Genomic DNA, 20,223 nt, shown 5'->3' with positions numbered 1-20,223 from the left:
TCTTGAAAAGATTGTAAGGGGAGGAATATAGGGAAAAATGACAGGTAGCGAGCATAATTTTGGTACTGTTGTTAAAGATTAGTTCATTCTGTACCCTAGAAAAACAATCAGTTACAAAAAATGTAATAATCAGAGCAAAGAAATGATCAAGTTTTAGACAAAGTTAGAGCTAAACAGTGATAAGAGAGCAAATTCAGGAGAATGATAACAAAGGAAGTAGAGAGAGTGGAATTAAATAGTTAATTCGTTAGTTTTCTGGAGTTTCTTAGAAATCCCATTTAGTTAACCATATGATGTGCCCAGAAGTTGGGCAAAGGTTTTATTTTGGGTTTTTTTTGTTTTTGGGGGGGGGGTTTTGCTATCATGTTACTGGGTTTTTTCCTAGCTTATAAAACGTGCTTGGGAGAAAGAACCATAGTTAACATAACAGCTTAGTTCATCATAAGGAATTTTAGTTTTTGCATTTTAGTTTTTGTCAGAAATGATAGATACCTAATTCACACTGTTAAATTTTAGATGGTCTGTCTCCTGCTGACCCCAGCTCTGATTGGAACGCACCAGCAGAAGAATGGGGGAATTGGGTAGACGAAGAAAGAGCTTCACTTCTAAAGTCCCAGGAGCCAATTCCTGATGATCAAAAAGTGAGTAAAGGGATTGGCGGGTATGTTTATTTCTTTACACCCAACTATATTAAAAGTATTAGTGGATATAAATCTGTATTCTAAGTACATCCAGTGGTAGAATTGCTTGAGAGGCATTCTGATTGTATTTACTCAATAATCATTTGCCTGCATGCCTTCTCTAGATCACCTCCCGCCCCCCACAAATTATTGAGGACTCTATGTGGAAATTACTATTAGACATGGATAAGAAAACAAACAACAGTTTCTGTCCTCTTATCAGAATTATTATAATAGCCTACCAGCTCTTAATGTGTTTTAGGAAAGAGTAAATTGGCTTCCAATGAAGATTAGGGAAGGCTTCATAGCAACAGACAAGACTGACAGCATCATGAAAATGGCACCCAGGCAGGGAAATAGGTGACACTTCGGGGGTAGATAGTACACATGTGAATCAACTGGTGATAGGATCAATTGTTTACATGTCTGTCTTCCCCTTCTAGGCTGCATTCCTTAAAGAAAGGGGCTGTGAAGTTCTTATTTTTGTAGCTCTAGCAACATGCATTCAGTAAATGAATAAAAAAATGAAATATATACACTTTGCAACATTTTTATGCAATTCTGTAAGTAATCAGAACCTATTGACAGCTTTTAAACTAGAAGTAATTATCTAGAGTAAGGAAAAATTAGGCTGGATGTTGTGGGGAGACAAGAAGACCAGTTTGAGAGGCTATTTGTACTTTTTAGGGTAGGCAGTAAAGAAACCATTACATGAATTGGGGTAGAAGATAAGGCACTAAGTCAGTAGCTTTGAAAAATAAATGGAAGTGGTATTTACAAGAGACATAGAGGTACCGATCAAACTTTGCTACTAGTTGGTTGTAGGAATAAGGGTGAAAAGTCAAAGAGGCTGTGGAGATAATAGGACCATCAATATTGAACAGACATTAACTGAGCATCTGGCATGGGTCAGGTATTGTACTAGTGGAGAAACAAAGATAAATAAGACACAAGTACTGCCTTCAAGGAGCCTGCAGTCTAGTTAGAGAGCTGGGAGAGGAGGCAGGCACATCAATAGATAAAAGTAACATGATATTTGTTGGGTATTATGGAAGCATTTGGAAGTTTTAGCAAAGGCATCCTAGAGATAAAAGCAGAATGTGATGGAAAGCATGGGCAGAAATGAGATGGGAGAGGGAGGCAGGGTCTGAATTCTAGAAGTCCTTGAATGCCATGTTTTAAGCCTTGGATTTTATCCTATAAATAATGGAAGAATTTTAAGCTAAAGTGGTTTTTGTTTGTTGGTTTTTTGGTTTGTTTGGCTACTGTGACAATCCACATAGGAAAAAATGAGTGGAGGCAAATGTGAATACAGGCAAGTAGAGGTGGTTTAGCAGTCTCAGACAGTGGTGGTGAGAATGGTGTGTGGAGTAGAGGACACGTTTGACAATGATGTGAAGTATAATCGGCAGAGCGCCTGATTAGAATTGAATGGAGGATCATCAGCTTTGCCGCCAGGACTGCAGCCTGGACAACTGGGAAGGTGGAAGTGATACTTCCAACAGAGAGAATGTAGCAACGGTAATTAACTGAGGGAAGATGGTTGGTTTGGTTTCGGATACGTTAAATACGGGGTGTTTTGTGGTTACGCCTGAGAAAAGTTGGTTGTGCCAGTTTAACGCTCAGGGAAAAGACCTGTGTGTGGGAGTTACTAGTATATGGTGAATAAAACTTTGAGGGTGGGCAAATCTGGGGAAAATCAATAGAAGCTGAAAAGACGAGTGGAATTAGCATAGAAATCTCAGGATTCCCTATTTTTAAGGAGAAATAAAAGCCCATGGAAGAGACTGAGGAAGGACAGTTCTGGATCACAGTGGCTTAACACATTTGCTCTCTGATAATTTAAAGCAGTTTATTGGAATAGTAGCCATATTGCTGTAAGTTGAGTAAATGAAGGTTAAAAATAGTATTAACAAGTATAAGATTTTTCAGTATGTTTAGATAGGAATGGAGGGGAGGTAGTGGGTAACAGCAACTGGTATCAGGAAGGGTCTTGTTGGAAGGTCTTTTGTATTTTAGTGACAAGAGAGATTTTAAGGCAGGGGTCAGCAAACTGTTTAATGAAGTAGTGCAAAAGTAGCCATAAGCATCACAGAAGTGAACTTTGCTTACAAAAACTGGCATTGGGCCAAATTCGTAGTTTGCCTACTCCTGCTTCAACATATGTGTAAACAAAAAGGGAAATGATCTCAAATAAAGTAAAAGTTAAATATAAATGAAAGAGATTTGAATAGAATAAGATCCCAGCAGTCGGGGGTGGGGGGGATACTTAAGATACAAGTGCATTGTGGGTTGGCCTTTAATTGGAAGTAATACCTCTCATAGACCAGAGAAAGGGGGAGGTTGTAATGGGATTTACTACTAAGAGTATAAATAAATGTAGAGGAGGACAGTTACCAGGTAAAATGAAAAGTCTGAGGGGAAAAACAATAATGAGTTTTAGGTTGGCCCCACAAAAGCTTCCTAGAGTTTGCAGGAGCCGGGGAAAGGGGTGAATGGGCAGAACACAGAGGGTGGTGAAACTACTCTGAGTGATGCTGTAGTGATGGATGAATTTGTCCAAACCCATAGGATGCCCACCACTGAGAGTGGGCCCTGTGGTAAACTACGGACTTTGAGAGTGGTAAGGGGTGTCGTGTAGGTCCATCAGTAACAAATGTGCCCCTCCGAAGGGCATGTTGATGGCGGGGCGGAGGGAGGTCTGTGCATGTGTGAGGGCAGGGGTAAATGGAAATCTCTACTTTCTGCTCGATTTTGCTATGAACCTACAACTGCTCTTTAAAAAAAGGTCTATTTTTCAAAAGAAAGCTTTTAGTGCAGTATCTTGGCACACAGAAATCATTCTGATATTTATTGAATGTTTAGTGAATGTACAACTAAAAATCTGTTTCTCTAACTGGAACTTCCTAGTGCCTGATCATCAGAATTTTAACAGAGGAACTACTGAATACAGTAAACTATCACGTATCATAGCAGTTCTTTTTCTGAGTATATTCAGAGATCTCTTTTACATTTCTAAGCAAAAATGCAGCACCAGCTAAATGGCCATTTAGTTGGGAGGTGGATAGATAAAATGTGATCTGTTTGGCCCTGACTGGTGTGGCTGAGTTGGTTGGGCATCATACCACAGAGCAAAAGGTCCCCAGTTTGATTCCCGGTCAGGGCACATGCCTAGAATGCCGGTCCAGTCCTGGTCAGGGTGTGTACGAGTAGGCAAGCACTAGATGCTTCTCTCACACATCAGCGTTTCTCTCTCTCCCTTCCCCCAATCTCTTTAAAAAAAAAAAAAAGTGATCTGTTTGTACAATGGCATACTAGATAGATTATTTAAATGAATTAAATAAAGCTATGTTAATATATCAATATGACTAGAATCTCAATGAATAATGAAGAGCAAGTTACAGAAAGGTATAATAATACCATTTATGGCAGATTTGGGGGGGCAGATAAATTTATAGAAAAATTGAGTAGACAGACACAGAAGTTCATGATAATGGTTACCCCCAGGGAGTTGGTGTGGGAATGGGATTAGAAGGCATATAAAGGAATTTTTACATTTTTCAGAATATCTGAGTTAAAAGGTGGTATGGAATTGATTTCTGCCTTTTTCCCATTAACAAAAATAGTGTTTTGATATGCAGAACTACATTTCTCTTACGGTTGGATTATAGTTAGCTAAGTTGTGCAGCATTTTGTTTTGGTTTTGTATCCACTAATAGTTTTTGTAAACTGTTTGGTGGTTCATGAGACCTCCCAAATCATCCTAATGCCTATGGTTCTGAGCAGAGAAATAGCGATGACCCACATCATCTCTTTCCATAAGGATAGTCTAGGAATCTTGGCTATTCTTTGTTTATTCTGTGTAGAATAAACAAAAAGCACTTTTCCATAAAAAATTCAACTGCATGTTGTATGTAAAGAGTTATCATCAATACTAATAATATGAACTTAGCAGTCCTAATTCACTGGTTTTGTTACACAGAATGTTATTTTCAATGACATTCTCAGATCCAATGTTTTAATTCAGCCTTTATTTGGAGATGATTAGGAAGTCACATTCACTTATAAGAAATAATACAGAGAGATCCCATGTACCCTTTACCCAGTGTCCCTCAGTGGTGACATCTTAAAAGTGGTGCTACAGTATCACAACCAGGATATTGGCACTGATGCAGTCAAGGTACAGAACGTTTCCATCACTGCAAGGGTCCCTCATGTTGCCATCTTTTATAGTCATCTTCTTTTCCCTCCCATCCTCACCCCCCCTTTGAGTCCTGTGGCAACCCAGTTAGTAACCTGTTCTCTGTCTCAATAACTTTGTCATTTCAAGAATGTTCTATGAATATAATTATATAGTATGTGACCTTTTGGTACTGTTTTTTCACTGAGCATAATTAGAGTCATCCAGATCGTTGTTTGTATCATTAGTTGGTTCTTTTTCACTTCTGAGCAGTAGTTCATGGTCTGGATCTACCTCAGTTTACAGGCCCACCTCATCTTATTGCACTTCGCCTTATTGTGCTTCACAGATGTTTCATTTCTTTAGAAATTGAAGGCAAGACCCTCCACCAGCAAAAAGATTGCAACTCACTTTATTTCAGTACTTGCTTAATATTGGTAGTCTGGAACTGAACCTGCAGTATCTCTGAGGTATGCCTGTATTTAACCATTCTGTTGAAGGACGTTTGGTTGTCCTTCAGGAGGAGAATGACAGTTTAGGGCTGTTATGAATAGAGCTGTTGTACACATTCACTTATAAATTTTTGTGAACGTAAGTTTTAATTTCTTTGGGATAAATATCTAGGACTACAGTCCCTGCATTGTGTGGTAGTTGTATATTTAATATTTTAAGAAACTGCCTGTTTTGCAGAGTGCCGGTATCACTTTATATTCCCACTGGGAAGCATGAGTGATCTAATTTCTGCGCATCCTGGCCAGCACTTGGTGGTGTCACTGTTGTTTATTGTAGCTATTATGTTAGGTATGTAGTGATAACTCATGACTTTAGTCTGCATTTCCCTGATGGCTAATAACATTGGACTTCTTTCCATGTGCCTCTTTGCCATCTGTATCTTCTATCATGAAATGTCTGTTCATATCTTTTGCACATTTTCTAGTTTTTTACTGTTGAATTTGGAGTGTTCTTTATATAATCTAGATACAAGTCCTTGATTGATACATGGTTTGCAAATATTTTCTCCCACTTTGTAGCTTCTCATTCTCTTAATGGGGTCAAATTCAATTTTTTTTTAAGTTTTATTTTTATTGATTTTAGAGAGATACAAGGAGAAAGAGAGAGAGACATCAGTTGTTGTTCCACTTATTTATGCACTCATTGGTTGATTCTTGTATGTGCCCTGACCGGGGATCAAACCTACAACCTTGGGGTATCACAATGGTCCCCAACCTTTTTGACACCAGGGACTGGTTTTGTGGAAGACAGTTCTTCCACAAAGGGACGATGCTCTAAACAACTGAGCTGCCTGGCGAAGGCCCAAATTCAATTTTAATGCAAGTAGTTCTGTATTTGAACTCTGAAATAAAACAATTACCTTCCCAACAAGTTTATAAAATCCAAGATTTGCACAGCTCTTTAACTGATCTTGTAGAAAGTGGTGAAAGATGTAAGAAAAAGTGGTCAATCACAGACAATAGGGGAATGAAGTTCCATATACTTTATTTTTTTAAGTATGTAATTTCAGATCAGTTTTATTGGTTGTTACTAATTTTTATTTGGTATTTAGGAGATAAAGGCTAAACCTAATAAATAAAACTATTTCATAATACTTTTCTGAATAATGAAAACTTAACCAATTGTTCACTTTAACACTTTTGTTTTTAACATTAGGTTTCAGATGATGATAAAGAAAAGGGAGAGGGTGCTCTTTCAACTGGGAAATCTAAAAAGAAAAAGAAGAAAAAGAAGAAGCAAGGTGATGATAACTCTCCTGCACAGGTAGAATCAAAACAACAAGATTCATTTATTAAATACCTACTGCTGAAATGTACAAATAAAATGTGCAGATGCTAAGGCTATGTAGAGATAAAAGACACAGTATGAGACATGAAATCTATTTGAAAATTCACAGAATGTTTAAAAGATTTTGTACATCATACTGTAAAAAAAAACTTACGTTGCTCTAAAAAATATATCAAAGTTGTAAACCCAAAAGTAAACAAATGAAATTCTAAATTAGTCCAGATCATTTTGGTTTATATTGTGCTGAAATGGAAAAGGAGGTACAGTATTTTACACATGCAGAAATTCCCATTGGGTAACTGGAATTTAGGAAATTAGAATTCTAGCGCAATTAGAAAAACCATGTGCATAATGAGTGCAGTTCTTTCACTTTGCTGAGTTTGTTGACCCTTCCACTTAGTGTCCTCCCTTCCTGCTTTTTTGGCTTCTAACAGAAACCTTTTATTGCTCCTCCATTTCCCTTTTCTTCTCTTTGGTCTTTCCTATTTAAGGAACACTGTTTAGATTATAATATAGGTGAAAACAAACATTTTCATTTCTACCTTACTAGATTACTAGAAGTATGCATGGGATTTACTTTGAAGGCACTATATCACCACTCCATTACAACTTACTAAATCGTACTTCTTACAACCATGTTAGATAATTGTTTGCATTTCTGTAAACGTAGGAGACAGCCAAAACGTGGAGAGGATAGCCTACATGTAATTTTCCTGTTTGTTCTATTTTGGGAAAAGTTGATGCACGACTTTTTAAGGAAATATGTGTTTAGAGATTATTTTTTGTTGTGGGAAGCACAACCCTTTATAAATGATACCAATTCATTATCATGATTTGTTTTTTCTCTGTAGTGGGAATTGATGGGCATTAAGGCTAATGTGACTAAGAACAACGGATATAAAAAACTAAAATTGTATCTCAGGTGTGCTTTTCCTGTTAGCTAATCTAACTGATGAGAAATGTGATTGACAGCTATCGTTTGTTAGCCAGTACCACCTGAAATCCATTTAGCCAAACTTTTTCTGTGTTGCTGTGACTTAATTATGGCCTTTCTGGCTTGTGGATTAAATGGGTTCCTTTTAAAAGAAAATTTGAGAGATAGGTGTATTTGATAAATTTCAACTTAGTGGGAAAAAGTCATTAAATTGTGAAAGTTCCTTTGGTATTTTGATATTCTTTTTAAAAATATTTGATCGGTTTTTTAAAATGCAGGGAATGAGCATAAAGGCTTTAGAGTCACAGCCTTTCTTCACATTTCAGTTTCGCCATTGTTTAAATGATGTGTCCGTGAGGCTCTGTGTGAAGTAGGTAGCACACAGTGTCCTACCCGTAAACGATCACATTTTTTAATATGTTCTTTCTCCAGTAAAGTTGTCTTTAATTTTTGGTATGTGGTTGGTGGGGTTTTTTTACCATTAGAGTTCAGCTTAGTGTAGAATCAACTGATATCTTCTGATTAACTTGTACAGATTGCACATCTTACATACATACTTCCAAAGCTAGTTGCTCAACTTAAATTCACAACAAAATTTTGAGTAACTGTCTACACCCACTATCATTCTGAACAAGTTTTATAGGATATCATTGTTGGAAGGAAACTGTCAAGATCATCTTAGCCATTGGTTTTTAAAAATGGCCATTTGTATGTATGAGTTTCCTAAAGAACGATACAGTTCACAGTGATGAATCTATTTAATATATTCTAGTTCATACTTAATTCACATACCTACGCATGTAATGTGCTTTAGAATTACTTCATTGAAACTTTTTTAAAGTCTGAAAGCCTATGAATGGAAATGTTAAAAATTAGGTAAGACTTTATAAATTATCTTGGCAAATTTTATCTTATAGTGGAGGGAAGTAAGGTTCAGGGAAACGAAACGGCTTGTTCTTGAGATTATACAAATAAACTGTGTTGTGGCCAAAATGGAAATTCCTCCATCCAAATTTCTGCTATATAAACTTAATTTGTCTAGAAATGCATTTGTATAAATTTTTCATTCCTTAATGAAGTAAGTGAAATGCTATTTCTAGAGTCTAAGTTCAAGTATCAACTAATTCACTGTGTACTTTTTTTAAAAGAAAAATATACTGGTTTAGTTTATTCTTTTTGAGTTGGTTTCATAAATTAGAGTGGTTCCCATTTTGGGATGTGAGTGTATTGTTTTTTTAATTCACAATTAATTTAAATCCTTACAGAAAGCAGGGATGATGGATATATAATATGTTCCAAATGTATCTGTGTATTAAAAGTTATCCAAAGATATAAATCCAAAGATCTTTGGATTTATATCTTTGGATAACTTTTCTTATATGCTCTTTTAGGCTATTTGAACAGCTTCTGAACTAAAAAAAATTATTTTGGGGGGATACCTTCTGGACATTATTAGTACAAAAACAAAATAGATATTAATTAGTAAAAATGGGTAATTTATATCATCTAATAGAATACTTTTCTCTGTAGGACCCAGAAGAAATAGAAAAAGAGATTAAAGAAGAGCTTCCAGTGAATACCTCTAAAGTCCGTCCAAAACAGGAAAAACCTTTTTCTTTGAAAACCATAAGCACTAGTGATCCAGCAGAAGCACTCGTCAAAAATAGCCAGGTGATTTTTTTATATTTAACGAATAAAATTCTGATGACTTGAGAATTGCATTAATACTTTATTGAAGTATTATGTGAAACATTTAAAATACTCAAAATAATTTATTCCTCACAACAACCCTATGAGAAGGGTGGGGCCCATTGATGTGTCTGAAGGCACCATTTTACAAAAGGCCTAGGCCAATGATCCCTATTTAGGTGGATTACATCATATTGAAATATATTAAATTCTACTGGAGTTGTATGGCCCATTTATGTACTCATTCAAAAAATATTTATGGGGAACGATGTGCCATACATACACCTTTAGATTTTGGAGATACATCAGAGAACAAAGGAGACAAAAAAAACCCTCTCATTGTGGAGCTTACATACTTAATGAAACAACTTTAGATAAGAGCCTGAATTACCACTAAGAGAAAGAATTTGTAACAGTCTTGTATAAAACAAAATCTTAACCATCCTTCCTATTTGTATGTGATGCTTTTATTTCCCTAAGAGTATTTATAGATAAAAGGATGCAATCTCAATGCATTCATAGGTTTAATAGGACTACAATAGGTCATTTGACATTTTGATGTTTTACTTAAATTATTTTCAAAAGCCATCTTGTAAAGAATATTTTAGTCTTTTTTGTGATTTAACGTAGATAAGTGAGAGACAGAGGAGGAAAGGAGATTAAAAATAAGTAATAAAACTTTGGGGTATGAAATAAATACAGGGAACACTGAGAAAGCTGAACTGAACAACGAAAATGCTGCTCCACATACCTGAAGCAGGAAGGAAGAATCTCGGCAGTTACCTGGGCGCACTCGGCTTCCTCCTCTGTTTCCTTTCCCATTGTGCTTTCTTGAAGCCACAGAGCCTGGAAGAACAAAGGGCAAGAGAAGCATACTTACCTTTGTTTCTATATTCAAAATAACGATCACAGGTAAAGCTAAAGGGTGAGATGATCTCCTACCTATCCACTAAAGCCTCAAGGTTCTCCCAATATTGGAGATTCTATTACCTGGTTCTGACAGTTCATTAAAAGATCTCAGTGAAGCACATCAGTTTGCTTACCTCGTTTCTGCTCCCAGGTTGAAGAGAGAAGCAAAACTCAAGAGTCTAGGCCCTAAGCATTATGATTTCACCACCAGACTGGAGAAAACTGAAGATTTGGACCTGAGTTTAAGTTGCTTTAATTGGCAGTACAAGTAGCTGTAGTCAGCTTTTGTCTGAGGTCATCTTCCTTGGGTGGGAAACTGAAGTTACTGCTGCTTCTGTTTGAGATACCCCTACCCCTTGAGTAGGTGATACTGACGGTTCTGAAATTAGCTATTTTCTTTTTGTCGTTCACATGAAAAAGTTTTGAGAAGCTGAGACTTGGTGGGAAGTAGAACCAGTGACTTGCTAACAAATATAAAATCATGCAGTTTATTTTAAAAAGAAAAACATAAAAGTTAATGAAAATTATTAATCCTATTTGAGATTCAGTAAACATCTTGTAAGTTTAAACCTTCATTTTTATCTCAGCCTGTACTTGTGGATATTGTAGGTAAAGATATATTTGGAGTTGTCACTAGAGGGCAGGCACAGGCTGTGCTTCTGGAAACCATCTTAGTATTTACTTGCTGCTAAACAGCCTCTAGATATTACTATAACATTTAATTTTATTTGAAAGTTCTTACAAAAAATCTAAAATAATTGCATTCCAAAATAGCCTATCAAGACTCTTCCACCTGCTGTTTCCACCGAGCCATCTGTTACTTTATCAAAAAGTGATTCTGACAAGAGCTCTTCCCAAGTGCCACCAATGCTGCAAGAGTCAGATAAATCTAAGTCAAATACTAAGCAAAACAGTGTGCCTCCTTCTCAAAGTAAGTAATCTCATTTTCGGTTCTTACTGTTTGTTCTCTGTCCTGCTTGTAAGTGTTACTGTCTTAGAAGTCTAAGGTAGTTAGACTTCTGATCTTAGAGCAGCCTTGTCCTTCCTTTGCAAAGGCTCAATTCCTTGGAAACTTGCAGACTCAGTTGTGAGGGCCAAGGAGCTGAACTCACTCCAGGCAAGAATAGTGGCCAAGGACATATACAGAGGAGGACGTGGTAACTGCCCTTGTCCTCCTGGTCCGTCCCTTTTGGGGTACACAAGTTCCTGAAACTGCAGATTGTTTGTACCTCACCCCCTTCTTTTCTCCCTCAGTTACCTTTAGTGTCCATTTTACCCATTTGTCCATTTTCACATTTATTGCTAGATTGAGCCGTATTAAATGATCATTTTTCTAAGTCAAAAATGGTAAAAGGTCATCCATATGATTAAACCAAATAATTCATTGGCATTGAAAGGAAAAAGAGGAAGGCAGACGTAAAATAACCTAAAACATGTAACTAGAACCTAAAGACTTAAAAATAAAATTTAAGGTATTCTTAGTGGATTTCAAAGCATGCTTTCATTGATACTACTTTTATTTTTTGAGATATAACAGTATTTACTATCCTCCTAATGTTTTTCTCTCTCTCTCTCTTTTTTTTTCTTCTTTTCCCCTTTAGCCAAGTCTGAAACTAGCTGGGAATCTCCCAAACAAATAAAAAAGAAGAAAAAAGCCAGGCGGGAAACGTGAATTTTCTTTTCCAGGATTGGACATGTGTTTGCAAACACTGTCTTGAAGATTGTGCTGTTTATGCAATAATTTGTGAACATGTACAGAGTTTTATATAAATTTAAACCAATTTTTAAAACAAAACTGTGAACACAACCACCATAAAAATGGAATCAAAGGAAAGTTAATTTATGAAAATTAAGAGGTCAGCAGAATATACTACAGTGCTGGAAGACACTTGGGGAAAGTCTTTGCAATTTAATGAGAACGATCTTAATTTACGAATATTATCCTGGTTTTACAACAGTGCCCTGTTTACAACAGATTGTGCCCTATCTCATCTGCAACTGAGGAATAAAGGATTCTTGTTAGAGAGAAGGTTGCTTGCAAACTAGGCAACTTCTTGGGTTTTTATGCACGGAACTTAAACCATTTGAATCTGTTTTATGCTTAAATCAAAGTGCTTTGATCAGATGCATAATCTGCCATATCTTTACATATTTGTTGGTAGCAGTTTGTATTAAAGGAATCACAAGTGCAAATAAAAAGTCATTTATCATTTATTTAACTAAACTGTCATGGTTTAGTTTACAATTTTTAAAAAGTTCTTAATTAAAACATTGAAAATGTAGTTGGCACTTATGGCTTACGAAGTTATTTTTGATAGTCTTACATTACTTGAATTATTCAAAGTACAATATATTTTAAATTAAGAAAGGTAAACTATATGTATTTGTTTTATACTTTTAAGGATGAGACTCACAAATAATGCTCTTGTTTATGATTTGAAAACTTTCAGACAAAACGCAACTCATATTTTTTCTTTCCCTAGCAATTACTTTTTTCCAATGTTATCTCTTCTTCATTACTAATACTTTTTTGACTTTAAAAGTGAAATCTTTCACAAACTAGTTCTAGAGACAGAACTTTGAATATATGATGGAGAATGAAAAACTAGAGTCAGACAGCTTTAATTGACATTGTCAAGACCTCCAGTTATCAGGAATACATTTTTTTACTGCCTTAACCTGTAGTGCGTAGAATATGCATCAATTTCTTGAAGGGGATTCGTGTTTTTATAAGAATTTTCATGTAATTATTACAATCATGGTCAAAATAAGGAACGTTTCCTGCTTGAAACTGTATTGATTTAAATGTGTGAGCTGTTTCACCATTTTCAGGCACTGTGTAACTATTGTAATAAACGGGCAGGTGTCTTTGTAACTATAAATAGTGCATGCTCAGCCATGTACACTGTAAATAGCCTTTACCAAACGTGTTTGACAAGGACCATAATTAACATCACTTAGTGAATTGTGATTTTTAAAAAAAGCCATGATTTATTTGATGTCGGCTTAATTGTTTTTATGTGGCGCCAAGAATGAAACTGTTTAGCTGTAACCAATGGTACTGATGTACCCATCCACCGTTGTCTTCATTATATTTGGTTGTGGTTTGGTAGTACGGCATTGTCAGTCTAGGAAGGCTAAGGAAACAAAATGGTTTTAGTTTTGCTGAAGACTGGCCTTATTAATGTACAGCTTTCCTAACAAGCGATTATTAACTTCTATCAGGTGTTAACATCTGTTTCAGGAACATGGCAGTATGTTTACATGTCAGAGGTTTTGTTTAATTCTACGATATTTCTAAATTGATTTGTTTAAATAAATTCAGCAAATGGATAGCATTGTTTTTATTTGCTTCAATATTGGGGTAAATATGCTACAGTGCCAGGAATGGATTTCTTCAAATGACTTTATTTTGTTAACTTTACGTAGATGATGACTAAGCAGACCCAAGGATTCCTAAGTTGCCAGCACTTTGTAAAGATCTGACACAGGAGAATTCAGTAGGGAGTCTAACTTTAGAATGTGCCAAAAGACCTGTGCCCCCCAAATTAATTGAACTCTCTCAACTCTACCTCACCATTTCTTTATCTTAGAATTTTCTTGGCTATGTCAAGTGTGGGACTTTATTTCTTCAGTTTAGTATCTCCCAGTCAGCCATTGATGCCAGGTGTTCGAGAGGCTGTCTTTCAAGGAGCGATGAAGTGTCAGGGTGGAAAAGTGCACTGCTAACTTGGGGTGGACCCACCATGGAGACACCTCTGTCCTTTCTCTCTGGCTCTGGAGCCAGGACATGGATATTATAGCTTATGATGTGACAGCTCTGAGTGATAAAATCAGTAAGTTCATTCTCTTTCATGTGTGAGGTGCAGGCTCTTGCACAATTACAGTATTATTGATTGATCTTTACCTGTCCCAGAGGTCTTTATGTGACGTGAAAGTAGTTTCTCAAATCTAAACACAGGACTATTCCCCATCATCAACTCAGAAGGTACTAGAATCAAGCAGTGATTCAGGGAGGAGGGAAAGAGAGGCCAGTTGTCCTCTGGGGGCTTGGATTAGATGCTCCCCAAACTGTTAGCAGGGAGATAACTGATCCCTTTAATTTCCATCAGGTCTGGAGGGGAACCTTGTTCTGATTAACAAATAAGGCTCCTAGAGAAACTACTTAAAAATCTTCCTAATCCCTCCTGTCTCCACGTACTGAAGATTCTTCCCTATTCTAGATCAGGGACTAGTGTTTTAGGGTTTCCCCCAGCCAGGAGCCCTACCTATCTCTACTCTGGACTAAGTGAAACAGTAGTTGAGAGAGTCCAAAAAGTATTGAAATCACAAGTCATTAATGTCATTTACCATGTCTGCTTTGTGCATGCGTTTTGTTGGCGTGGGGAGAGGGCAGTGGAAATAATTCATTCAAATCTAATGTTATTTCATAGGCTAATCTGGTTTGTATTTGAGTTAAAAATATTAAAGGGCAATATTTAACTACAGAGTTTAGTTTTTCTTAATTAAAAACAGTCCTCTATTATTATAGTGTGAAATATTTTTCAAAGTTTAGAAATTAGGTTTAAGATGTCTAAGAGATGTCTTAAGTCTTTCTTGTAAACTTGTTGCACAAACTGGAATTACTTTCCAAAAGACTTAGGGAATGCAAATATGTTATTTGTAAAATGCATTGAGATTGTAAATAAAACAAACCGTTTTTGTTTTGTTTAAATTGCTCATTATAGTTCTCTTATGGGGAGGGTCTTCTCAGTCATTTTGCATCTTAAGGTATTCGATAGTCATTGACATTTTGCTGTTCTCGATGTTTCTGTCTGAAACGAAAGGAGCGCTTGCAGCCTTTACCAGTCAAGTATGTGGAGTGGAGCACCTCCTAGAATGTCCGTCTGCGACACTGTGGGAGACGGCTTCCGTCTCACATCATGTTAGCAGCGGGTATAACTGCTGCCAGGTGCAGTATCTCAGCTGTACCAACCTCTCAGATTGAGGAAATGACTCAAATTTGGCGTTATGTTGGTTTGGCTGTGTCTCCCAACAATAGCAACTTAGGCAAGATCGTTTATTTCTCTCCCATGTAGTCCAGGACCACTATGACACTGCAGGGTCAGGGGTCCACATTCCTTCTGTGCTGCTCCTCCCTGTTCTCAGCATGTGGCTTTCCTGTCGTGGCTGCCCAAAGTTGCATCCGCTAGAAAGGTCCTATCAGCATTTCCGGCGCCTTCCTCTAAGAACAAGTCTGACATTGCTGACACCACATGGGCTTATCAACCCAAACTTAATCACTGGCTCCCTAGCTACAAAGAGGGATGGGAAATAATCCTTATTCTGGGCTGCCATGGGCCAAATTAACATTTCAGGATTCATTACTGAAGGAGCAGCAGAGAATCAGGGATGAGGCGCAGCTAGTACACTGGGTATCCTTCACCCAACCATCGTTTTTAAGGTCAGGTTTTAGCTTATCCAGTTCAGCAGAAATGGTGAAATCTTTTGGATGCCGCTCCAAATAGCAGCTAAAAATGTTCCAATGTATATGTAATAGATTCTGGAGGAAGTTTCTGCCCCTCAATGAAAGCTTTAAATTACAGAAAAAGGCTGAAAGAAACTTAGTAGCCTATCATACCTATACTGCAAATACAGATTATAACAAGTTTCAATAGAATTACCCTGGTGTATAAAAAAAAAAAAGTCATTACTACTATTCTTTCTAAACAATTTAACAGGAGAATAATTTCTAACATCAATACAGGCATATGAGGTGTGTTATAGGGCATTTGCTGACCAGTAAACATTGCTGAGGTTTTTGAATAGGCTAATTGGAATTCAAGGTCATCCCCGTGATAATGGCATTCTTATGGGTATATGTGTGCTTTTTTTATTTATTGTATCAAAGCATTTAAAATGAATATATGTAACATGTACATAAACTATAAAGCATAATAAAATGGACACCTGAAACCACCATTCTGCTTAAGACATAGAACATTACCAGTGGGGATACTGGGGGTGAATCTGACTTTGTTGTCTGGTAACAGGATCGAGGGGGAAAAGCCATGGGTGAAAATAGCTGCTCTCCAGTGCCCCATCTTATCACAGGTCCTTTTTGGTTCCAGAGCTGGCTAAGGGGCCCAGGTGACATCCGGCTTCATCGTGGAAGGTATCAGGGCAGCCTCCCTGGTGTTGGGAAACTAATATTTGGGGACAATGACTGCATGCAAATGATGCCGCCTGAGTCGTGTAGTGGGCATGCCATGGCAGGCTTTCCATGAGGAAGGAGGACAGCGAGGCTCCAGCCGTGAGCTGACCCGAGGCATTCAGAAGAACAGCAGGTGCCCAGCTGAGGGGCAGGGTTCCTTGTGAAGTTTGTTGAGAGGCTGCACACTTCCTGGCAAACACCACAGCAGGGTTTATGGCAAAACAGCAAGAGCTGTTAGTCACTTAGGGGAATTATGATTTCTTTCTCACCTAAACCATCTGTAATAAAAGTTGCAACCATTCCCATTTCTCATCAAAAGTGAAATCGCAGGGCTGACAGATGTAAGAAAATCTGTCTTAGCACTGGAATGAGAAAAGGAGGCATTTCTGTCATTAGCAAATGAAATCCAGTAATTTATCAAAAGAATAAAACAGCCATCAAAAATGCAAATGTCAGCCAGTGTCAGAAAATCTATTAACATACTTCATTTGATCACTAAATTAAAGCAGAAAAAGTGGTTTGACACTGCTAAAGAAGTTTTTAAAAATCCATTCCAAATTTAGATTTTTTAAGCTTAAAATAGGTGAAATACTAAACTCTTGATTAAATCTTGATTTAATCAGAGCAAGGCAGGATTACCTGCTAGCCAACATTGTCTTAGAGACCAGTTGGGAGAAGTTCCAGGGGCCTAGAGACCAAAGAAAGAGGCTGACAAGTCCACCATTGATTACATCAGGAGTTTACTAAGGCAATTATATACAAGGCACGTGGCAGGCACTAAAGAATTACATAGAACAGGGCAGGATAGGCAGGGGTCCTGGGGCCCGACCCAGCCCAGAAAAGGCAAAATGCCCGACATGCTCGCTGAGGTCAGGGCACAGGCCTGCTCCAAGAACCAGCACACCTGAGGCGGAGCGGAGAGGTCCACAGTCAGACTCAGGGCTGTGCGGGAAGCCATCTGTTCTGGCTAGGCTCTGTCTCCGGGGTCCAGCGGCAGGCACTGCATGGAACTGCCTCTCCTCCACACGATGTATTAACATAAGAAAATTTAAAATTTGGTGTAACATCAGAAAAGAAATTATTTTTTCCTGATTGTATTCCTGGGAAAACCAAGATAAAAAGCGGCCAGTACTGGGAAGAGAATACACTACTAAAGTGGCAGATACACAAAAACCAAAAGAGTTTCCGGTACTAGAATTAGCACCTACAAAAATAAATGGAGGGGAAAATTTTTGATTACATTACAACTAAAACTATTACACCTAGAAATAAATATTTCAAGAAAGACAAGACCAAATGGAAACTGTAAGGTCTTATTGAAGGACAGAAAACAATCTCACAAATGAAAAGCTGTCCACTCTTCCTTTAGAAAACGAAATTACCACTCTCTCCAGAGTTAGTATATAAATGGAGCTCCGTCTCAATTAGAACGCAACAGATTTTTTTAAGTACCTCAAGGATTATGGAAATGAATTATGTGGAAAAGATCAGGAGAAAAAAGTAGTGGGCAGCAGCAGGAGATGGGCAGGGGACTAGCCTCATGAATACCAGACATCAGAATAAAATACAAAATCACTCTCCCTGACTGGTGTGGCTCAGGGGACTGAGCACGGGCCTGCGAGCAAAAAGGTCTCTGGTTCGATTCCTAGTCACAGCACACGCCTGGGCTGCCAGCCAGGTCCCCAGTTGGGGGCTTGTGAGAGGCAACCACACATTGATGTTTCTCTCCCTCTCTTTATCCTTCCCTTGCTCGGAAAATAAATAAAATTTATATATATAATGGCTTGTTGCCTATCATGTTTCCTAGTTGTAAAATTCAGGATCCCCTTCAGCTAGTTTAAGCTGTAAAGTTTAAGCACCAGAGGAGTAGGTCCTTACCCGACCGGGAATAGGGTGTTAACCTGCCCACCCATCCACATTCAGAAGCTGCTCTAGCAAAAACCACCCACCCCACAGGCTCCTGTGAGGAGAACCAAATGCCTGGGCTCACAGCTGCTGCCTCCGCACCAGCCACCGGCTCTGCTCAGGCCCCTGTGTACCTTGCTCCCTTCTTTGTCAGTGTTTGGCAGAGACAAGTCATAGCAGTGTCTGTCAGCAGTATGAATTTGGGCTGTGTGGGGATCTCCAAACATACAGGATATTCAAAATTCTTTCACAGCACAGCAGAAACCTGATTAATGTCCTCTACACCAATATATATAGTAAGTTATCAACAAAAGGGTAATCAGGTCAGGAGAACAGGGTAGAGAATCCAGAAATACCTTCCATAGATAGGTATTTACATAGGAATTTGGCATACAATGTAGGTAGTGTTTTAGTTCAGAGTTAAAAGAATGACTTACCTAACAGGTGGTGAAACGCCAGGGCAGAAACCCCACTTCTTCACCATGACCCTTTCTCCTTCCTCTGTCCACTCCCTTCCTTAGTCATGAAGCCCTTAGGCCTTCAGGTTCTGGTCTGCATCAAACTGTCTTAAGAGCAAAGCCTCAAGTCTGTGGACCGCAGAAACAGGTTGGGTCAAAGTACAGATACCATCTTGCCCTCAGCTGTGTTTCAGCCTCAGGCCGATGTACTGTGACTGGCCCTTCCCAACCACACTCTCATGTAGCCAGGCAGACGCCACGGCTGACCTCAGGGCCTGATCCACTACCCCCTACCCTGGCCCCAACCGATCAGTAGAGACCACGACCCCAACTCCCTTAATCGCCACGACAAATACTTTTTCCCCCATAGTGATCTGTCCCCGTCCGGTTTTAGAACACTAGCATCACATGAGCAAATCCATAAATTCAAAGTATTTATAAGTGTGATATTTGGGGTATGAAGTATAGTTCTGAGGATTACGAAATGGGACTGAGGCAAAATCATCCAGCCTTGTTATAAGAGAGGGACATTTCATGTGTCCTTTAAGGCACTTGAGGGTGCTAACCTGGCTGGTGTGGCTCAGCGGGTTGAGCACAAGCCTGCAAACCTAAAGGTCGCTGGTTCAATTCTTGGTCAGGGCATATGCCTGAGTTGAGGGCTGGGTCCCCAGGTGGGGGCATGTAAAATGTAGCTGATCTGATGCGGACTCTGACTAGCGATGTCTGCGGTGTTGTGGACGCAACAAACAAATTCACACGGACTCCAGAAGTCCTGTGGAGTAAAAGGGACATCACGGCCACTCTCTGAGTGAGAGAGCACCCCAACCCTTGCCTGGACAGGCTTTTACTCCTTTTCTGGGAGCATTGCCTCAGGGAAGGTCTTCATTCATCATTGTCAGGCAGTAATGATCAAACAAGAGATAACATTCAAAGAACTCTGAGGGCTTATTCTGAGTCAGTGTCAGCTAGCCAAAGGGCCATAAAACTCTGGGGAACAAACTCATTTCATGCTTGGACCCTTATCATTTAAATTGAGGGTATTAGCAAAGCAGGTTTCACAGGATTTTATGCATTCCTTCTTAGGCATGATCACCCGCCCTTTCCAGCACAGGGCTGCACCCACCTCCAGCATTGTTTCAGGCTTAAATCAGGCAGGGGAAGTAAGGCAGCCAAGAGATTAGGAGACTTCTTGCAGACAGAATGAGGCCTCAGGCCATGTCAAAGCCAAGGGGCAAGGGTCCATCACCCCCTTTTTCTATAGCCCCCCAAGTCCTTCCACGAGGGCCCCTTTGTGACCATGCCTGTCTTAGGTCGTTCCTCCCTTGAGAAATCTTACCCATCATTGGCTAACCAGTCATCCACCCGGGGCCAAGCAGGGTGAAGTAAAAGGGGGCAGAGGCAGCACCCCTGCCAGGAAGATAAGCTTTGTCTCCTTAGTGGTTTACAGTCCCAAGGTCTCTTACTCAGCCTTAGCC

General features: G+C 38.7%; 1 protein-coding gene across 3 annotated transcripts in view; it reads left to right on the top strand.

Moving 5' to 3' along the window:
* Positions 1-16,153, top strand: part of MTDH (metadherin) — a 58,551-nt gene extending 42,398 nt beyond the window's left edge. For 2 of the 3 annotated variants that reach the window (XM_024572039.4, XM_024572040.4), the window contains 5 exons: positions 517-641; positions 6,529-6,636; positions 9,125-9,265; positions 10,967-11,123; positions 11,794-16,153. In XM_024572039.4, coding sequence (XP_024427807.1) covers positions 517-641; positions 6,529-6,636; positions 9,125-9,265; positions 10,967-11,123; positions 11,794-11,864 — 602 coding nt within the window. In that variant the 3' untranslated portion in view covers positions 11,865-16,153. Of the gene's footprint in view, positions 1-516; positions 642-6,528; positions 6,637-9,124; positions 9,266-9,985; positions 10,196-10,966; positions 11,124-11,793 lie in introns of those variants that run through there. The other variant, XR_006652838.3, reaches the window with a different exon arrangement.
* The last annotated feature ends 4,070 nt before the right edge of the window (positions 16,154-20,223 follow it).

This window comes from Desmodus rotundus, chromosome 8 (genome assembly GCF_022682495.2).
Source record: "Desmodus rotundus isolate HL8 chromosome 8, HLdesRot8A.1, whole genome shotgun sequence".
NCBI classification, from domain to species: domain Eukaryota; kingdom Metazoa; phylum Chordata; class Mammalia; order Chiroptera; family Phyllostomidae; genus Desmodus; species Desmodus rotundus.
The sequence above is the reverse complement of the archived record's forward strand: the minus strand, read 5'-3'. Positions and strand labels throughout refer to the sequence as shown.